The 15740-nt window shown below is 50.0% G+C and overlaps 1 protein-coding gene across 3 annotated transcripts; it reads left to right on the forward strand.

The window, feature by feature from the left end:
* Positions 1-1841: 1841 nt before the first annotated feature.
* On the forward strand, positions 1842-10948 carry LOC125398848 (ficolin-2). 3 transcript variants are annotated; one of them, XM_048431851.3, is made up of 10 exons: positions 1843-2054; positions 3943-4056; positions 6050-6103; positions 6409-6462; positions 6732-6767; positions 7382-7414; positions 7567-7694; positions 8109-8238; positions 8985-9119; positions 10500-10948. In XM_048431851.3, exons 1-10 carry the CDS (start codon positions 1943-1945, stop codon positions 10745-10747), a joined length of 1044 nt encoding a protein of 347 aa, XP_048287808.3. In that variant the 5' UTR covers positions 1843-1942; the 3' UTR covers positions 10748-10948. The 3 variants fall into 3 exon arrangements, with proteins under 3 accessions (XP_085537590.2, XP_048287808.3, XP_048287809.3); XM_048431852.3 differs by having other exon boundaries at positions 1845-2024; XM_085681464.2 differs by lacking the exon at positions 6050-6103 and having other exon boundaries at positions 1842-2054.
* The last annotated feature ends 4792 nt before the right edge of the window (positions 10949-15740 follow it).

Consider the following 15740-nt stretch of genomic DNA (forward strand, 5'->3'; position numbering starts at 1 on the left):
ATATGTATATGTATACATGTGTGCATGCACGAATATGTATATATACTAATGAATGCACATGTATGTATTACTATATACATGTGTGCATGCATTAATATTTATAAACATGCACCAGTGAATATACATATGTGTATGTACTGTGTACATGTACATATGTGTACACATACATGTGCTCATGCATGCGTATGCACTTGCATGAAGGTATATGCATACACACATGGGTGCATACACGTGGGTGTGTGGATATGCACACATGTGTGTCCTGGTCCTCCCTCTTCCTATAGAGCCATCGGGACTGACTGTGGAACTTACTCTCTGACAACCTTACTGTGTGGTTTAAGTGAGATATCCCCCCCATAGTCTTGGGCATTTGGATATTTGGTCCTCAGTTAGTGGGATTGATTGGGTGGATTAGGAAGTATGGCCTTGCTGGAGGAAGTATGTCACTGGGAGAGGACTTTGAGGTTAAGCCTCCTGCCATCTCCAGTGCCCTCTCTCTGCTTTCCTATTTGCCCTTTGAGATGTGAGTTCTCGGCTGTTGCTCCAGTTGCCTGCCACCTGCTACCTCTGCTCCTCCATTATGGGCTCTAAACCTCTGGAACCATAAGCCCCAAATAAACGCTTTCTTCTCTTAGTTGTCTTGGTTGTGGTGTTGTATCAGAGCAATAGCAAAGTAACCAACACACTGACCTAGTCCTAACTGCCCCAGAGGCCCCACCTCCCAACACTACAGTGGAATTAAATGCCTACGATCTCCAAACCACGGCATCTACAGTCTTCACAAGCCTTATCTCAGCAGCCTTTCCTGGCTACAGGACTGTGCTGGTGACATCTCCCCTGGTGACTGTGTGGAAGGAGTTATGCCAGCAGAGGCAGCTGGCATAAGGGGGTCCAAAGACTTACTCCCTCTCTCTGACTTGACCAAACCCCAGGTGAACATCCATCCTGAACCAACTAGTTGGCACAAAGCTTGCCTGCTGGGCCTCAGCCCTGTGCTCTCTGGCTCAGGGAGACTCAGAAAGGAGCCTGCTTATGCTTGCACAATGGTGCTGTCTAGAACTGCACATCACACTCAGCAATGGTGCTCCTGCACTCACCCCATATTTTCCTAGGCTTCTTAACTATCTGTCCCCCTTGGCACAAGCAGTATGGCTGGTATCTACTTTGCACAGTGGCCTAGGGAAATAGCTGTCCCTTGAAATCCTGTCCTGCTACTCTCTGACATCATCAGACGTCCATACCACTCAGCTGAACAGCCACTGTCAGCTTAGGCTGAGCCTACAGGGTACAGAACTCAAAACACAGAATTTAGCCTGAAGGCAGTGAGACTGGAGTGGAGGGACAAGAGGTGTCTTCGCCTGTGGGTGTGATGAGCAGCCCCTGGCCCACTGGATCTCTGACAGAATAGAGTCCAGTGTCTGATCCTTGCAGGCTGTGGGATCTACCTGTAAATACCACGCAAGTTCTTCTACCTTGGTAGCTGGTAACAATGTACAAGTGTACTTCGGGTGTCACAGGTGCTTAGAACTCCTTTTCCTTTCCACATCAAATCCTCAGTGACCAGCTCACTCCTGACTGTCCTGGGTACTGGCTCCAGAATTCTGTCTAATCACAGATGATTTGGATCCTCATGGGAAACGAGAAGGGTGTGTGGGATTATGCTTGACTTAAGCCAACAAGGCAGGTCCTTTGCAAATAGAAGTGACCCTGGGCTGGGCTCCGATGCTTCTGCAGAGGAAGTGAGTCTTATGAGGCCTCACTGGAAGAACAGATATACCCTTGGGACCATTTCAGGCCTCTTGTGCAACCATGGGCCTCCAGGAAGTGATTGTCTCCTGGGGATTGGGACACTTGGAGCCCAAGGTGGGGAGCTGGGGCTCCTGCTTTATAAGAGCGGGGTGCCTCTGCAAAGCTATAGAGAAGACTGAACTGAGCAGTTACCATGGCCCTGGACACTGCTGCCCTCTTCATCATGACCCTGTTCATCAAAGGCCTGCTCACTTGTGCTGCTGACACCTGCCCAGGTGAGATGGACTCTAAGCCCCCGAAAGCAGGTAACTACTTAGTGTCTGCCTCTTCCAAGGAGCCCCTATCAGCTCAGTGTCACCCTCTGAAGACAGACTGGAAGTGGCCAGCACCAGGTCAGGTAGAGATTTTATAGCCTGGGACTGCTGACCCCGAGGCCTGCAGTCCAACCTCAGGAGCTTCACAGGCAAAGATGACACCGATGTTTTCTACCTTCTTAGGGAGTTTGGAGAGAAACGCCAGGAGCCTCTAATCTGGTGGCTGACACACCCTCTTAATAACTTAGGTAAAAATGTACCCCATAGTCTCATATGGTACATCTAGGCAAGGACTTGGGGTCAGAAAGATCCCTGATTGGCTCTGTCCACCCTGGGGACATTGTTCCTCAGCACAGGACAGCTGTCCTAGGTGATGACATGATTAGAGAAGGAACTCGGACAGCAAAGTACAGCCCAGTCCAGGGAAAAGAGCCAGCAGGGAAACCAGACAGGAAAAGCTTATGAGGGTTCACCCCTACACAGAGAACTACAGGCAACTGAGGGAAGATGGGGGCGGGAGAGAAGGTCCTCCCCACTGAGGAACACACTAATTGACTGTCCAGTGCCGAATGGTCATCCCTGGAAACATACACACAAGTAACACCATATGGACTCAGTTATATTCAGGAATACATGTGTACAAACACACATATATGCGTACAATAACAATTAGTGGAAAGAAAGAGACCATGAATTTGAAGGAGAGCAGGGAGGGGAGAGGTATGCGGGAGGGTTTTGGAGGGAGGAAAGGGAAGGGGAAAATGTAATTATAACCTCAAAAAAAGAAGAAAAGTTTGGCAAGAAACACACCAAAGACCCGCCCTTTTCTGATAACTCGAGTTCAACAAGGGTGTGTACTCTGCCATTCCACAATTTAACAATATTTTCAAAAATGTAGCAACTTCTGTTGGGTTCCAGCTGTGCCTTGAGGCATGCATATCCGCTCCCCAGAAGATCTCTTCTAGCCCAGTCATTCCATGGTTAATCCTCAAGACCGAGAGACAATCTTATGTTGACTGAACTTCTTAGCAAGATAGGTTATCATTTTTCAGAGACAGTAACCATTCACAAAGGTGTCTCTAAATGCCAGAATGACGGCAAGACTTAGTTTTCCAAAGTCATTCTCGAAGTGAGTCCCTGCCGCACTCCCATTCTTTAGGGAAACCACGTATTTAAATGTGTATGGGTGTTTTGCCTGTAAGCTCACCTGTGTACCACTTGCAGGTCTGCTGCCTGCAGATACCAGAAGATGCTCTGGACTGGAGTTATAGCCAGTTGTGAGCTGTCATGTGGGTGTGGGGAACCAAACCTGGGTCCCCTGCAAAAAATGGTGCTTTTTGTTTGTTTGTTTGTGTTTGTTTTATCGATACAAGGCTTCTCTGTAGCTTTGGAGCCTGTCCTGGAACTAGCTCTTGTAGACCAGGCTGGCCTTGAACTCACAGAGATCCACCCGTCTCTGCTTCCCAAGTGCTGGGATAAAAGGCATGTGCCACCACTACCTGGCTAAGAACAATGCTCTTAACAGCTGAGCCATCTCTCCAGTTCCTATAATCACTTGGGACTGAGGGGACAGAGTCTCAGGGGTCTTAGGTGATCTGTCAAAGGACCACAGCACTGGTAACTGGAGGACTCATTCTTGAGCAGGCTTCCTCTACCCACGTGATAGAACTGTATCCTGAATTCCTCTCTCACCTGCCCAGCTTCCCAGGACAAGGATGGACCTAGTCTCCATCAAAGGAATCTGACTTCTGCCCCATTTCTGCAGAGGAGACAGGGGATTCTGGGTGCAGCCATCTACCCATGTCTGACATGGCTGAGTTGCCCTCAGGGCAGGTGGCCCAAGATAGTAAGACTAACTGATGCTTGTGCTGTACTGCAGAAGTGAAAGTCCTGGATCTGGAGGACTCCAACAAGCTCACCATCCTTCAAGGCTGCCCTGGGCTGCCCGGAGCCCTGGGACCCAAGGGAGAAGCGGGTGCCAAAGGAGATAGAGGTGTGTTCTGGGGAAGGGGGTTGTGTGGGAGGTACAGAAATGGGGGAGAGGCCCTGAGTCTGGTCTTCTGAACTTGGATGAGCACCTCAGGTCCTCTCTGACTCTGGGTCTTGCACTGGGCACTGGGGCCCTTGGCACAATGGTAAATGACAGAAACTAGACCCATCCAGTCTGGCAAGATCCAGGAGGGCTCCTCTGGACCATCTTAGGTGCCTCCTGGTCTCCTACCTATGTTTCCTTCACTTGATCACCAGAAGACATCTAGGCAATAGACACTCTGGCATCCTCACCTGCAAGCTGGGCTATCACTTCCTTCTCCACCTGCCCTGAGTGGCAGACAAAGGTTCAAAGGGACCATCTCCTCCCTGAGTTGACCTCCTGAGAGAGTGGGGCAGCCTCCATCTGGGGTCTGCTTCAGAATACAGTCCCTAGAGGCCTGAACCACAACCTTAGTGCTCGTGGGGACCTTGAGCACACTTGTTCTCCCCTAGTGGGAGACAGTGGTGGTACCCATGTTTCCTAAGTCAGACTCAGATGTACAACACTGGGGTTCAGCAGCAGAGCTGTCTGGGTGAGCCCCGTGTCTGAAGGTTCCCCAGGTGGAGCCTGTTGATGATCTGCTGGGGAGAGAACAAAATGGACACCTCGGATACCACTAGAAGATGCCGGGCTTAAAGCCGATGTGAGTGGCCTCAAGTCAAATCCCAATTGCTTGCTCACCTCTGTGGTCCCACTAGGGGAGGGGATTTCTGTCACCAGAACCTTGCTGAGGGACATTGAGGAAGAGATTATCCCCTGACCAGAATGGGACAGCCAGCAATGAGGGAGGGGTGTTGACCTCTTACTTTGGACCCCACTTTCTTATAACTAAGATACTACCAACATGACTTGCTGATTGGAGTCAAGCGGGAACTAGTGTTCCTGGGTGCTCTGTAGGGATAGCGGGCCTGCCGCAGTGTCCCTGCAGTGAAGTTGCTTCTCCTGATGCTCATGTCCATCTGTAGAGGACGAACAAGTCCACTCTGTCCTTGGCACACCTGGACGATGGGAGCCTGGCATCCTTAAGCTGCTGCAGACACCAGCAGGGCTGTGCTGGGGGCCAGTGTGATTCCCGTTATCAGAACCCGCAAGGAGAACCTTGTGACCGCCTCATAGCTTCCATTGAGCCAGGAAGCATCTTACTTGGGTTTCTATGGCTGTAACAGAACATCACGACTAAAAGCAGTTCGGGAAGGAAAGGGTTTATTTCATCTCACAGCCTGCTGTCTGTTATCCAGGGAAGTCAGGGCAGGAATTCAATACAGGAACCTGGAGGCAGCAGGTGATGCAGAGGCCGTGAAGAAATGCTGCTTACTGCCTCATTCCTCAAAACCTTCTCAGTCTGTCTTCTTGGCTCCCAGCACCGCCCACCCAGGAGTAACACCACCCACAGCGACCGGGGCCTACCACACCAATCGCTAGTCAAGAAAATGCCCCCCTAGGCTTGCCTGCAGGCCCATCTGGTAGGGACATTTTCTCAGTTGATAGTCTCTTTCCAAATGATTCTAGTTTGTGTCAAACCGACATACAAACTGGATAGCACAGGGTCGCTGGGCACGACGCAGCCACGGCTTTCCACATGGACACTCTGTGAGGAAGACCTGCCCTCTCCTTGTGGAGACCTAGCAGGACAGCATCTCTGAAGACACATTCCCTGTCTCTGTCTCCCCGTGAGGTCACTGTGGCCCAGGCCTGGGTCACTCAGGTTGTACAAAGGAATAATGGGGAGTTTACTGAGAGCCTGCCCGAGGTCCCAGTACCCAGCCTACCTCTGCTCCCTCCCGAGCCACAGGTTATTCTATACCACCCTCTGCACCCTCCTCAGTGAGCCTGGCTATAGTCCCAAAGGTCACTAAGGCCATCATGACAGGGTCAGGAGTTTGCCATCTAGGCAAAGACTGTCCATGGGGATAATGGTGGATACTTTGCTCAGAAAGTATGCTTGGATTTGCAGGAGAGAACGGCCTCCCTGGACATCCTGGGAAGGCAGGACCGATGGGGCCCAAAGGTAACAGCTTGGCAGACAGCCAAGGGGCACTAAATAGGTACCTCAATCTGTCATAAAGACTTGGGGGTTGGAGAAAGAGATGGGAAGGGAGTCTACCCGAGGCCCCAGTGCCCAGCCCACCAATGCACCCTCCCCAGTCGTGGGTTAGATTATACCACCCTCTGCACCCTCCACAGCGAGCCTGGCTATAGTCCCAAAGGTCACTAAGGTCAGCATGACAGGGTCAGGATTTTGCCACCTAGGCAAACACTGTCCATGGGGACAATGGTGGATGCTTTGCTCAGAAAGTGCATTTGAATTTTCAGGAGAGAACGGCCTCCCTGGACACCCTGGGAAGGCAGGACTGATGGGGCCTAAAGGTAACAACAGCCTGGCAGACAGCCGAGGGGTGTTAAATAGTCACCTCAGTCTGTCCACGAAGACATGGGGGGTGGAGAAAGAGATCGGAAGGGAGCCTGCCCTACCCCAAGCCTCAGTGTCCCTTCCCTGTCATAAGCAGGGGCTGCCTGCCCCCACTCTTGCTGACTCCAGCTGCCCAGCTGCCCCTAAGCAGTGCTTGCCCCCTTTGGTGAGTCTCCTGATTGATCAGATGCTCTGGGCACCAGCACCTCATTTTCTGCTTCCCCAGGAGACCGAGGAGAAAAGGGAGCACGTGGAGAGAAAGGTGAGTCCATGTGTTACTTCTTGGGGGTGTCCACTGCTCTATGTAGAGTGTGGTCTGCCATGCCCAGCCATACCTAGGGAAAGGGGCTCAGTGGGTAGAGTAGGTGGCAGGCGGGCACCAGGACATTCAAAACCTGAGGGCTCACATCCTAGCACCTACCAGAGGTCTAGCTGGGTGATTAGCAAAACTGAGTTCAGTTCTTTATAATTGATGCTTACTTATTTTTTTTAAAAAAATTATTAAACTCTAAGACAGAACCTCATGTTTCTTTATAATAGAGGGGGAGTTACCTTAGTTCTGAATGCCATAGACATCCCTCACCCACAAGGCCTCCTGGGTAGACACTCTGATAGAGCATAGTCTAAGCAGGCTGGGAACAAGCAGGGGGTTACCTACTCCCATTGGTACCCAAGGCCTCAACAAGGGTGCTGTCAAGGACAGTGCTTACCACAGCTGCAGAGGAAAAGCCAGGCAGCTGGACCATGTACCTCCAGAGGAGGTCCTAGGCGAGTCCTGGAACTATCCAGCTCATGCATTTGTGGGGCCTTAGGGATCAATGGGGATGAAGCTGATAACCACACACTTACAACCAGGTCTCTTCTCTCCCCACACAGGAGATACCGGGCTACCTCAGTCATGTGCTACAGGTGACCACATCATGTACCCTGTCCCCATGGAGATATTCTCTGTCACCACTTCCTCTTCTGGGTCCCTGCCGTGTGATGTTGGGCTTGTTGCCTCCCTTCTCTGAGCATACCTCGGTTCCAGTCCCACCTTAATTCCCTGCTTCCATCCACAGGACCTCGGGCCTGCAGGGAATTGCTCACCCGGGGCCACTTCCTTACTGGCTGGTATACCATCTACCTGTCAGATTGCAGGCCCCTGACTGTGCTGTGTGACATGGACACTGATGGCGGAGGCTGGACTGTGAGTACTGGGCTAGCCCCCAGGCACAGAACTGTCAGAACCCAAATTCCGTGGCCAACAGAAAATGAGATCTGTGGGCTTCTCTGTCCCCTTGTGTCTCAGAGGGAGCCCTTTCTTCTCTGAAGACAGAGAGTCGGGAATGCTGGCTGGTGACCTGTGCGGGAGAGCCCATGTTGAAGGGGAGGACCAGATGGAGCCAGCACACTCCATTTCCTGCTCCGTGGCTTGGGGCACGTTGCCCACTCTCTTAGCTGCCACGTACTTTATTGTGTAGGGTCTGCAATGGCGTGTGTATGGTACTAGGCTCCTAGTGTTCTGGGATCATGGGTTCCTGCTCTGTTCCGAGACTTGGTCCGCCATGCTGTGGGAAGTTTGCCTGCCTTCTTGACTTCTATGTATTCCTCACTGTCCCAGGTCTTCCAGAGGAGGCTCGACGGCTCTGTGGACTTCTTTCGGGACTGGGCCTCTTACAAGCAGGGCTTCGGCAGTCAGCTGGGGGAGTTCTGGCTGGGGAATGACAACATCCACGCCCTGACCACCCAGGGTAGGCAGTGCCAGTCAGATTGGGTAACCTTGGGACCCTGAATCCTGGACCATGGGGCAGAAGAGCCCCCAGGTGATTAGAGTGCACATTAACAGCACCCCAGGGCATGAAATCGCTGCTGTGACCTTCCAGAGGGTGAGGGTCAGGGGATAGGACTCTCTCTAGCTGCGGGCTACTAACATCTCAGAAAACAACGGAAGAGGCATGCAGGTAGTCTTGGGGCCATCCCTTCACCAATCTAGCTGTTAATTCATCCTGCACTCTGGCCTCTGGGTCCTATCGACGTCCCCCTTGCCACAGAGAGTAGGCTCCCCAAAGGCCTTCTTGTCCCACTGTGGCACATAACACCTGCCCATGGTCTGTCCTGTGATCCAATGAAAACCACATCGCCTTTGTCTCCTACTCACGGCCAGGACACCTTATTGGGTCTGCGCCTGTGCATCCAACTTTTGAAGGGAAAAAATAGAAAGAAAGAAAAGAAACCTTCACATTCAGGTTCAGGCTACTGCATTTGAGGGCAGAGCCCTCTGGGAGAATTCACAGACTGAAGCATGCCGGGTCATGCCAAGGCAACACTGCCAGTGGGTTTTCAGGTACTGCCTGGGGAATAGATGGGAGGGTGCCTAGAAATGGTGTCCCCACCCAGGCCAAAAGATGTTGGTGCCTACCCAGGTGAATTCCGCAGGCCTGCCTAGTGTTCAAGTTCAAAAACCGAGTCTTCACACTCCTCCCTCCACTTCCTGCAGGAACCAGTGAGTTGCGAATCGACCTTACAGACTTTGAGGGCAAGCGTGAGTTTGCCAAGTATAGCTCCTTCCGGATCCAGGGAGAGGCCGAGAAATACAAGCTCATCCTGGGAAACTTTGTTGGAGGTGGTGCTGGTGAGCAGTTTGGGAAGAGGTTTGAGATGGGGGCTTCTGAACCAGTCTGGAAGTAAAGGGGCCTGCTTTTTTGCTTTTTACCTCCCCCTGGTAGCCTTGAGCTGAGTCGATGGCTCTGAGGCTAGGGTTGCCATCTGAAAAACACTAATAATTGCATCTTTATGCCAGGTGAGGACCATAGATGCAGTCTGATAGCACTCCCAAGACAGCCCAATAGCCCAGACTAAGGTCCCCACCCTGCTCCACTGAGTAGTGAGTCAGAACCACTAACTACCATACCTGATAGAGTCAGGAGATGGTCATCTCTCCCTAGGGGCTAAAGCCCCATTTCCCTGTAGAAAGAGCACCTTTGGGACACTGAGTTAGCCAGACCCTTTACTGTGGACCAAAGGTGAGGAGGAACATCATGGTGGAAGCTTCTGATGGAACAAAGCCTCTCATTTTAGGCTCAACAGGAAGCAAAGAGATAGACTGAAAGGGAACACCCCTCAAAGGCATGTCTCTAGTGACCCTGACTTCCCAGAGTCACCATCTCCCTAAGGGCTACTAGGAATCTATCAGTGACTAACTCACTGATGATGTTTCAGCTCTCTTAATCCAATCACCAGAATCCCAAACACTACTTGCCCTGATTGAACCTTCAACACACATAGTTTGTGGAGGGACAGTTCATCTGAACCACAGCAGCTTTCCCCAAAAGACTCTGGCCCTGTGGTTTGGGAAGTGCATCCCACGAAGTATGTGCCTGGCTGGGTTCAATGGAGTGACAAGATTCCCAATATGTCTCAGGGAGCTGTGGGGCATGACCAGACCTATTTAACTGTGAAACCCACAGCTAAGTGGGGTAGGCCACTCTCTGAGGAACTTCGAAGGTGACGGGTCTGAAATTTATGCACCCACTTTGCCCCATCTCACCTGGGACTTTTAGGAAAGCAAGCAGGGAGCCCTGGTCCTGTTCTGCAGGTGGGGACGCATCCGAGGGACCCAACAGAGGGTCCGTGCAAACTGCATGCCCAGCGTGGAGGCGGAACAGGGTGAACCCTAGAGACAGCCAGCCAGGGCAAGAGGGGAGTTAAGAGAAGTCCTAGAGAGAGCTGAAGCCTGCAGTGGGGAGAGAGTTGGTACCGGTGGTGCTCTTCAGAGGATCCCTGAGGGAACAGAGAGTGTGGTGGGGGAGCGACAACAGTGGCCACAGGGACTCGATGGACCAGGAGGAGGGGTCATATCTGGTGCTATACTCTTTCCCAAGGCTTGCACAGATGGGTCCCTCACCTGGACCTGAGCTGATGAATTCTCCAGCTGAGGATAGGCAAGCCACAGGCAAGGCCGTCCAGTGGATGTCGAGCATCTATCTACATGATGCATGTTCTTTCTCAACAGGTGACTCTCTGACTAACCAAAACAACCAGTTCTTCTCTACCAAAGACCAAGACAATGACCAGGGTTCTGCCAGCTGTGCGCAGCAATACCACGGAGCCTGGTGGTACTCGGAGTGCCACACTTCCAACCTCAACGGCCTCTACCTCGGGGGTCCCCATAAGAGCTATGCAAACGGCATCAATTGGAAGTCATGGCGAGGGTACAACTACAGCTACAAGGTTTCTGAGATGAAGGTGCGCCTCACCTAGCTGCCCACACAGGGACGTCCTTCTGTCGTCATTGCCAGCTAAGGAAGGAGCGTGCCCACCCTGTCCAGCTCTGCCCTTTACTCACAGCCCACACAGCCCGTGACCTCCAGGACAGCCTTCCTCACACATCTGCATTTTCTTCCCAAAGGAAAAACTGCCTTTCCAAAAGTTACTTGTTCTCCAACAAACTTGTGCCTGTGAGTTTTCCGTGTTGCCTTTGAGTATTTCTTCACATCTGGGTCATCCAGCACAACTGTCTATGACCTTGACAGTCAGGAAGAGTTGGAAAGTCCAATTATAAATGCAGAGGAAATGACCAATGTCTGCTTCCCTAGGGCCATCTGCCTCTGACCCCTAGCTTTGCTATTATCATAAGTGCCCTGTCCCCATCCCAGCCCCATGTTCCCTTCTAGCTCACTGACAGCAATGAACATGACCATTAAAAAGTCACATGGAGCTAGGAAACACTCATAAGAGGTTGGGAACATGCAGAACCCCTTATTGCTATGCAAATGTTGCTGTGAGACAGTAGCTTCACATGAATAGCAGATGTGGGGAGCACTGACCACAGGACCAGCAGTACCGGGGAAGATGAAGAGGAGACTGATCACCAGGGCATATCTCATCTCCAGAACCTCAATTCTAATCGACAGAAGTGAGTGGGGGTTTCTGGGGTCTAGGAGAGGTACTCCTCACACACGAGGGCTAGTGTCTCCCTAGGACTCAGGGGGTCTGAACAGGAGGACGATCTTGGTGGGTGTGTCCTGTCCCATTCAAACTAGCCCATCTGCTTACCAGACATGAAGGAAGGAAATAAGGACCAGGAGGGTAGAATCCCTCTACACACTCATGTTTAGCCTCACACCTCTGCTTCAGCTGGTACCCACACATTTAGTGGCTTAAAAGAACCCCCAGTTCTCAAGATAGTAAGACTTGTAGAGGTCCATCTGGCCAAAGTCAAGACACTGGTATGCTTTCCTCCTGATGCCTGGCATGGAGCCTGGCTCTCACCCCCTCCAGCTTCCTGGGTACCCTAACTTCCTTGGCTTTCATTCCTTTGTCCAGTTTCTGAGCCAGCAGCAGTGTTTCAATCTGACCTACTGCTGTTCATCACCTGGAATGGGTCTCCATTTCTAGCTGGAGTTAGATATGGTCAGCTTAGACCTGCCGCACAGGTCTCAGGAAGTCACATAGCCAAGTTGCTCCCTGGAAACTGTTTATAGGTTCTGGGCATCAGGCAAAAAATCTTCAGCAGAGAAACTGCCCACAACATTTTATTAGAAACAAAACAAAACAAAGCTGGACTAGGGACACACCTCAGTTTGTTGAGTACTTGCCTAACATGCAAGTGCTAGATTTGATTCCCAGAATTGCACAACCTGGATGTGGTGGTGCACACCTCTAATCCTAGCGTTCAGGGGATGGAGGCAGAAAGATCAGAAGTTCAAGGCCATTTCAGGTTTGAAGTCCGTCTATGATACATGAGCCCCTATCTCAAGAAAATAACCTAATAACAGCAACAGAAACCAAACAGCACAATCTAATAATAACAGTAAAAATACCTGCAACAGGTCAGTGAAAACTAGTATTTGGGCTGGAGATGTAGCTTGGTGGTAGAGCCCTTGGCCAGTATGCACAGGCTCTGAGTTCGAAAGGCAGCATTGAACAAAACAAAGAAGGCATGAGATTTGAGGAAATGTCCCATGAAATAGATTCCGATGCATTTGGTAAAAGGCTCCAAATAATTTAGACTTCTAAAAACACCCTCATATTTGTAAAAAGAAAGAAAGAAAAGGTTCAATTTATTTATAAAATTATATCTATCAGAGAGATGCAAATCATAACAAAATGAGGTGCTAATACAGGCTACAGCTCTAAATGAGCAAGACCAAGTTTAGGGGACAAGGGGTCTACTCACCAGTAGTGGCAACCTGAAGGCTGTGGCCAATCTGGAAACAATGAACATTCGTTGATACCGTGGAAGGGCCTCAGTCATGATCATACCACATGCCTCATACCTACAGGGTGCCCTTCATGGCATGGAGGCACCAGTGTGGCTGCAGGAGGCATGGCCAGGAACTAAAGACTCTCAGGCCAGAGTGAATCCCCATGCTCATCACAAGAGAATGTGTCAAGAAAATCAGAAAGACAGCAGCCCCAGAGTTCTCCTCAGCAGCTGTCTGCACAGTGGGGGTGGGAGTCACCTTTATCACAGATACACACTTTAGTTGATTATTAATGTATGCATGCATGTATATGCATGTGTGTATATGTGTGTGCGTGCTTGAGTGTATGCACCTGTGTATGCAGGTGCTCACTGAGGTCAGAAGACGGCATTGGTTCCCTGGGAGTTAGAGTTATTACACGAGTGCTAGAACCCAAACCCCGCACTTGTCCTCATCACTGCACAGCCCAAGTTCCCAATCTTGAAGCTACCTCTCTAGCCCCTCATATAGCTGTTTGCCAAAATGCAGTTCTGCTGGTGATAAATCCCACATTTGTTATCCCTAAGTATGTTTAATTTGCCCCATTTGATTTTCATTTATATTTATTTAGTGTGTGTACGTGTATGGGAGCTGTAACACGCATGTCAATTCAGAGGTCAATCCAGAGTGCTAGTTCTATCTATCTATTGATGTATCTATCATCGATGTATCTGTCATCTATCTATCTATCTATCTATCTATCTATCTATCTATCTATCTATCTATCTATCTATCTATCATCTATCATCTATCTATCTTCTATCTATCTATCTATCTATCTATCTATCTATCTATCTATCTATCTATCTAACATCTATCTATCTATCTATCATCTATATATCTATATATCTATCTATCTTCTATCTATCTATGTATCTATCATCTATCTATCTATCTATCTATCTATCTATCTATCTATCTATCTATCTATCTTCTATCTATCTATCTATCTATCTAACATCTATCTATCTATCTATCATCTATCTATCTATATATCTATCTATCTTCTATCTAGCTATGTATCTATCATCTATCTATCTATCTATCTATCTATCTATCTACCTATCTTCTGTTTATCTGAGACAAGATCAGTCGCTATGACTCGGGGCTTGCTGGTTAGTCAAGCTGGCTGTCCAGTGAACTCCAGGAATTCTGTCCCTGCTTCCCCAGCACTGAGATTACAGCTGTACACCACTATGCTCACCTAGAAATTATTTTCATATTTATTTTACTATTTTATGTGTATGAATGTTATGTCTGTACGTCTGTCTGTGCACCATGTGCATGTCTAGAAAAAGAGTATTGGGTCCCCTGGGACTGGAGTTACAGATGGTTGCGAGCCACCATGTGGGTGCTGGGAATTGAATTTGAGTCCTACACAAGAGCATCAAGTGCTCTTAATTGCTGAGCCATCTCTCCAGCCCAAGTACTGACTTTTTATGTGGGTTCCGAATGCCGAACTCAATCTTTGTGTTCTTTTTTAAAAAACCATATTTTTATTGATTCTTTGAGAATTTCACATCATGCACCCCAATCCCACTCATCTCCTAGTTCCTCCATATCTTCCCCTTACCTTGTAGTGTCACCCCCAGAGGAAAACTAAAAAAGAAATAACAAAAATAAAAATTAAAAAAGGAAAAAAGAAAAATGTTTAAAAATTAAAAATACAAATAATATCTATATCAATTAAAAACAAGCAAGCCAACAAACAAAACAAACCCCACGTTGACCCTCTCCTCCTTCTTGCCCCATCTCCACCTTTGCTTCGTTTGTCTTGGCGACATTGGGTGCAGCTGTGTGTCACGCAGTAGATCCTTTCGTCCAAACAGCTTCACTTGCAAATGACCACTGTGCAATGTGTTGTTGGTCAGGTACAAGGCCCTGGATTCCGGTACACCAACAATGCTGGACCCTCGTGGAAACTCCTCAGATATCCTGCTGCTTCCCCGAGTCAGGGAGATCCTGCGGCTATGGTTCTGTAGGGTTGACACCTTCACACACTCCAGCAGGTCATAGATGGAGTAGACATTGGGGTATGCCAGCTCAAAGTCCTAGATATGTGTGTGGGAGGCTGCTGAGCTGGTCAGTCCAGGCCTCTGGGACCACTCCCATCAGGTGAAGGATGAGGCCAGCTTTCCATGTGTGGGGGCCAACTCTCCATTTAGGGGCAGGGCCAGCTTTCCCGGGGTCATTGTTTCCAGGACCGGTGAAGGGCATGGTTAGCTCATCCAGACCCTCTTAGTTCAACACATGGTTCAATACATGGTTTGCATGGGCCCCTGGGGTAACGTGAGCAACAGACATCAACACAGCCCCCACCAGCTGTGTCAGCATCACGGACCCAGACATAGCCATCAGCTGTAGCATGGGCCCAGATGTCACTATAACCCTGTGGGGCAATGCAGGCCTCTTGGATCGGTATGGGTCCAGCAGCAGTGTGGTCCCTGAACTCCAATATGGTCCCAGGTAGTGTCCCAGACCCTGAGCAGTTGCGCCCTGATGTCAACAGGAGCCATGGACCTCAACACAGACCTTGGCTGCAGTAGAGCCACAGACTTAGACATCCCCCCACCCTCCATCACAGCTCGGGCTAAGGTCAACATGGCCCTGGGTAGCAGCAAAGGCCCCCCTGATCTGTACGGTATGATGGCAGCATTATCTTCAGGCATCAACATGGCCTCTGGTGTTGACCCGTACCCAAGGCATCTGCCCAACCTTCAGTGGTAAACAAAAGTCACTGATATTCACACAGACCCTGTCTGCGGCAGGGCCACGGACCCAAACATGGCCCCCGACAGCAGCATGGGTCAGCCAACACTCTGGCCACAGGCCACTCAGACCAGCGTGATCCCGGCAGCAGCACATTCCTCGGATCTAACATGGCCACAAGTGACAGCGCAGAGCCCAGATATCTGTAATATTTGTTGGTGACACAGGCCGTGGACATCAACCCAGACCCTGGCTACAGTAGGACCATGGACCCAGATACGGTCCTAAGAGGTAGCCTG

The sequence above is a fragment of the Myodes glareolus genome, chromosome 21 (genome assembly GCF_982192425.1).
Source record: "Myodes glareolus chromosome 21, mMyoGla1.1, whole genome shotgun sequence".
NCBI lineage: Eukaryota > Metazoa > Chordata > Mammalia > Rodentia > Cricetidae > Myodes > Myodes glareolus.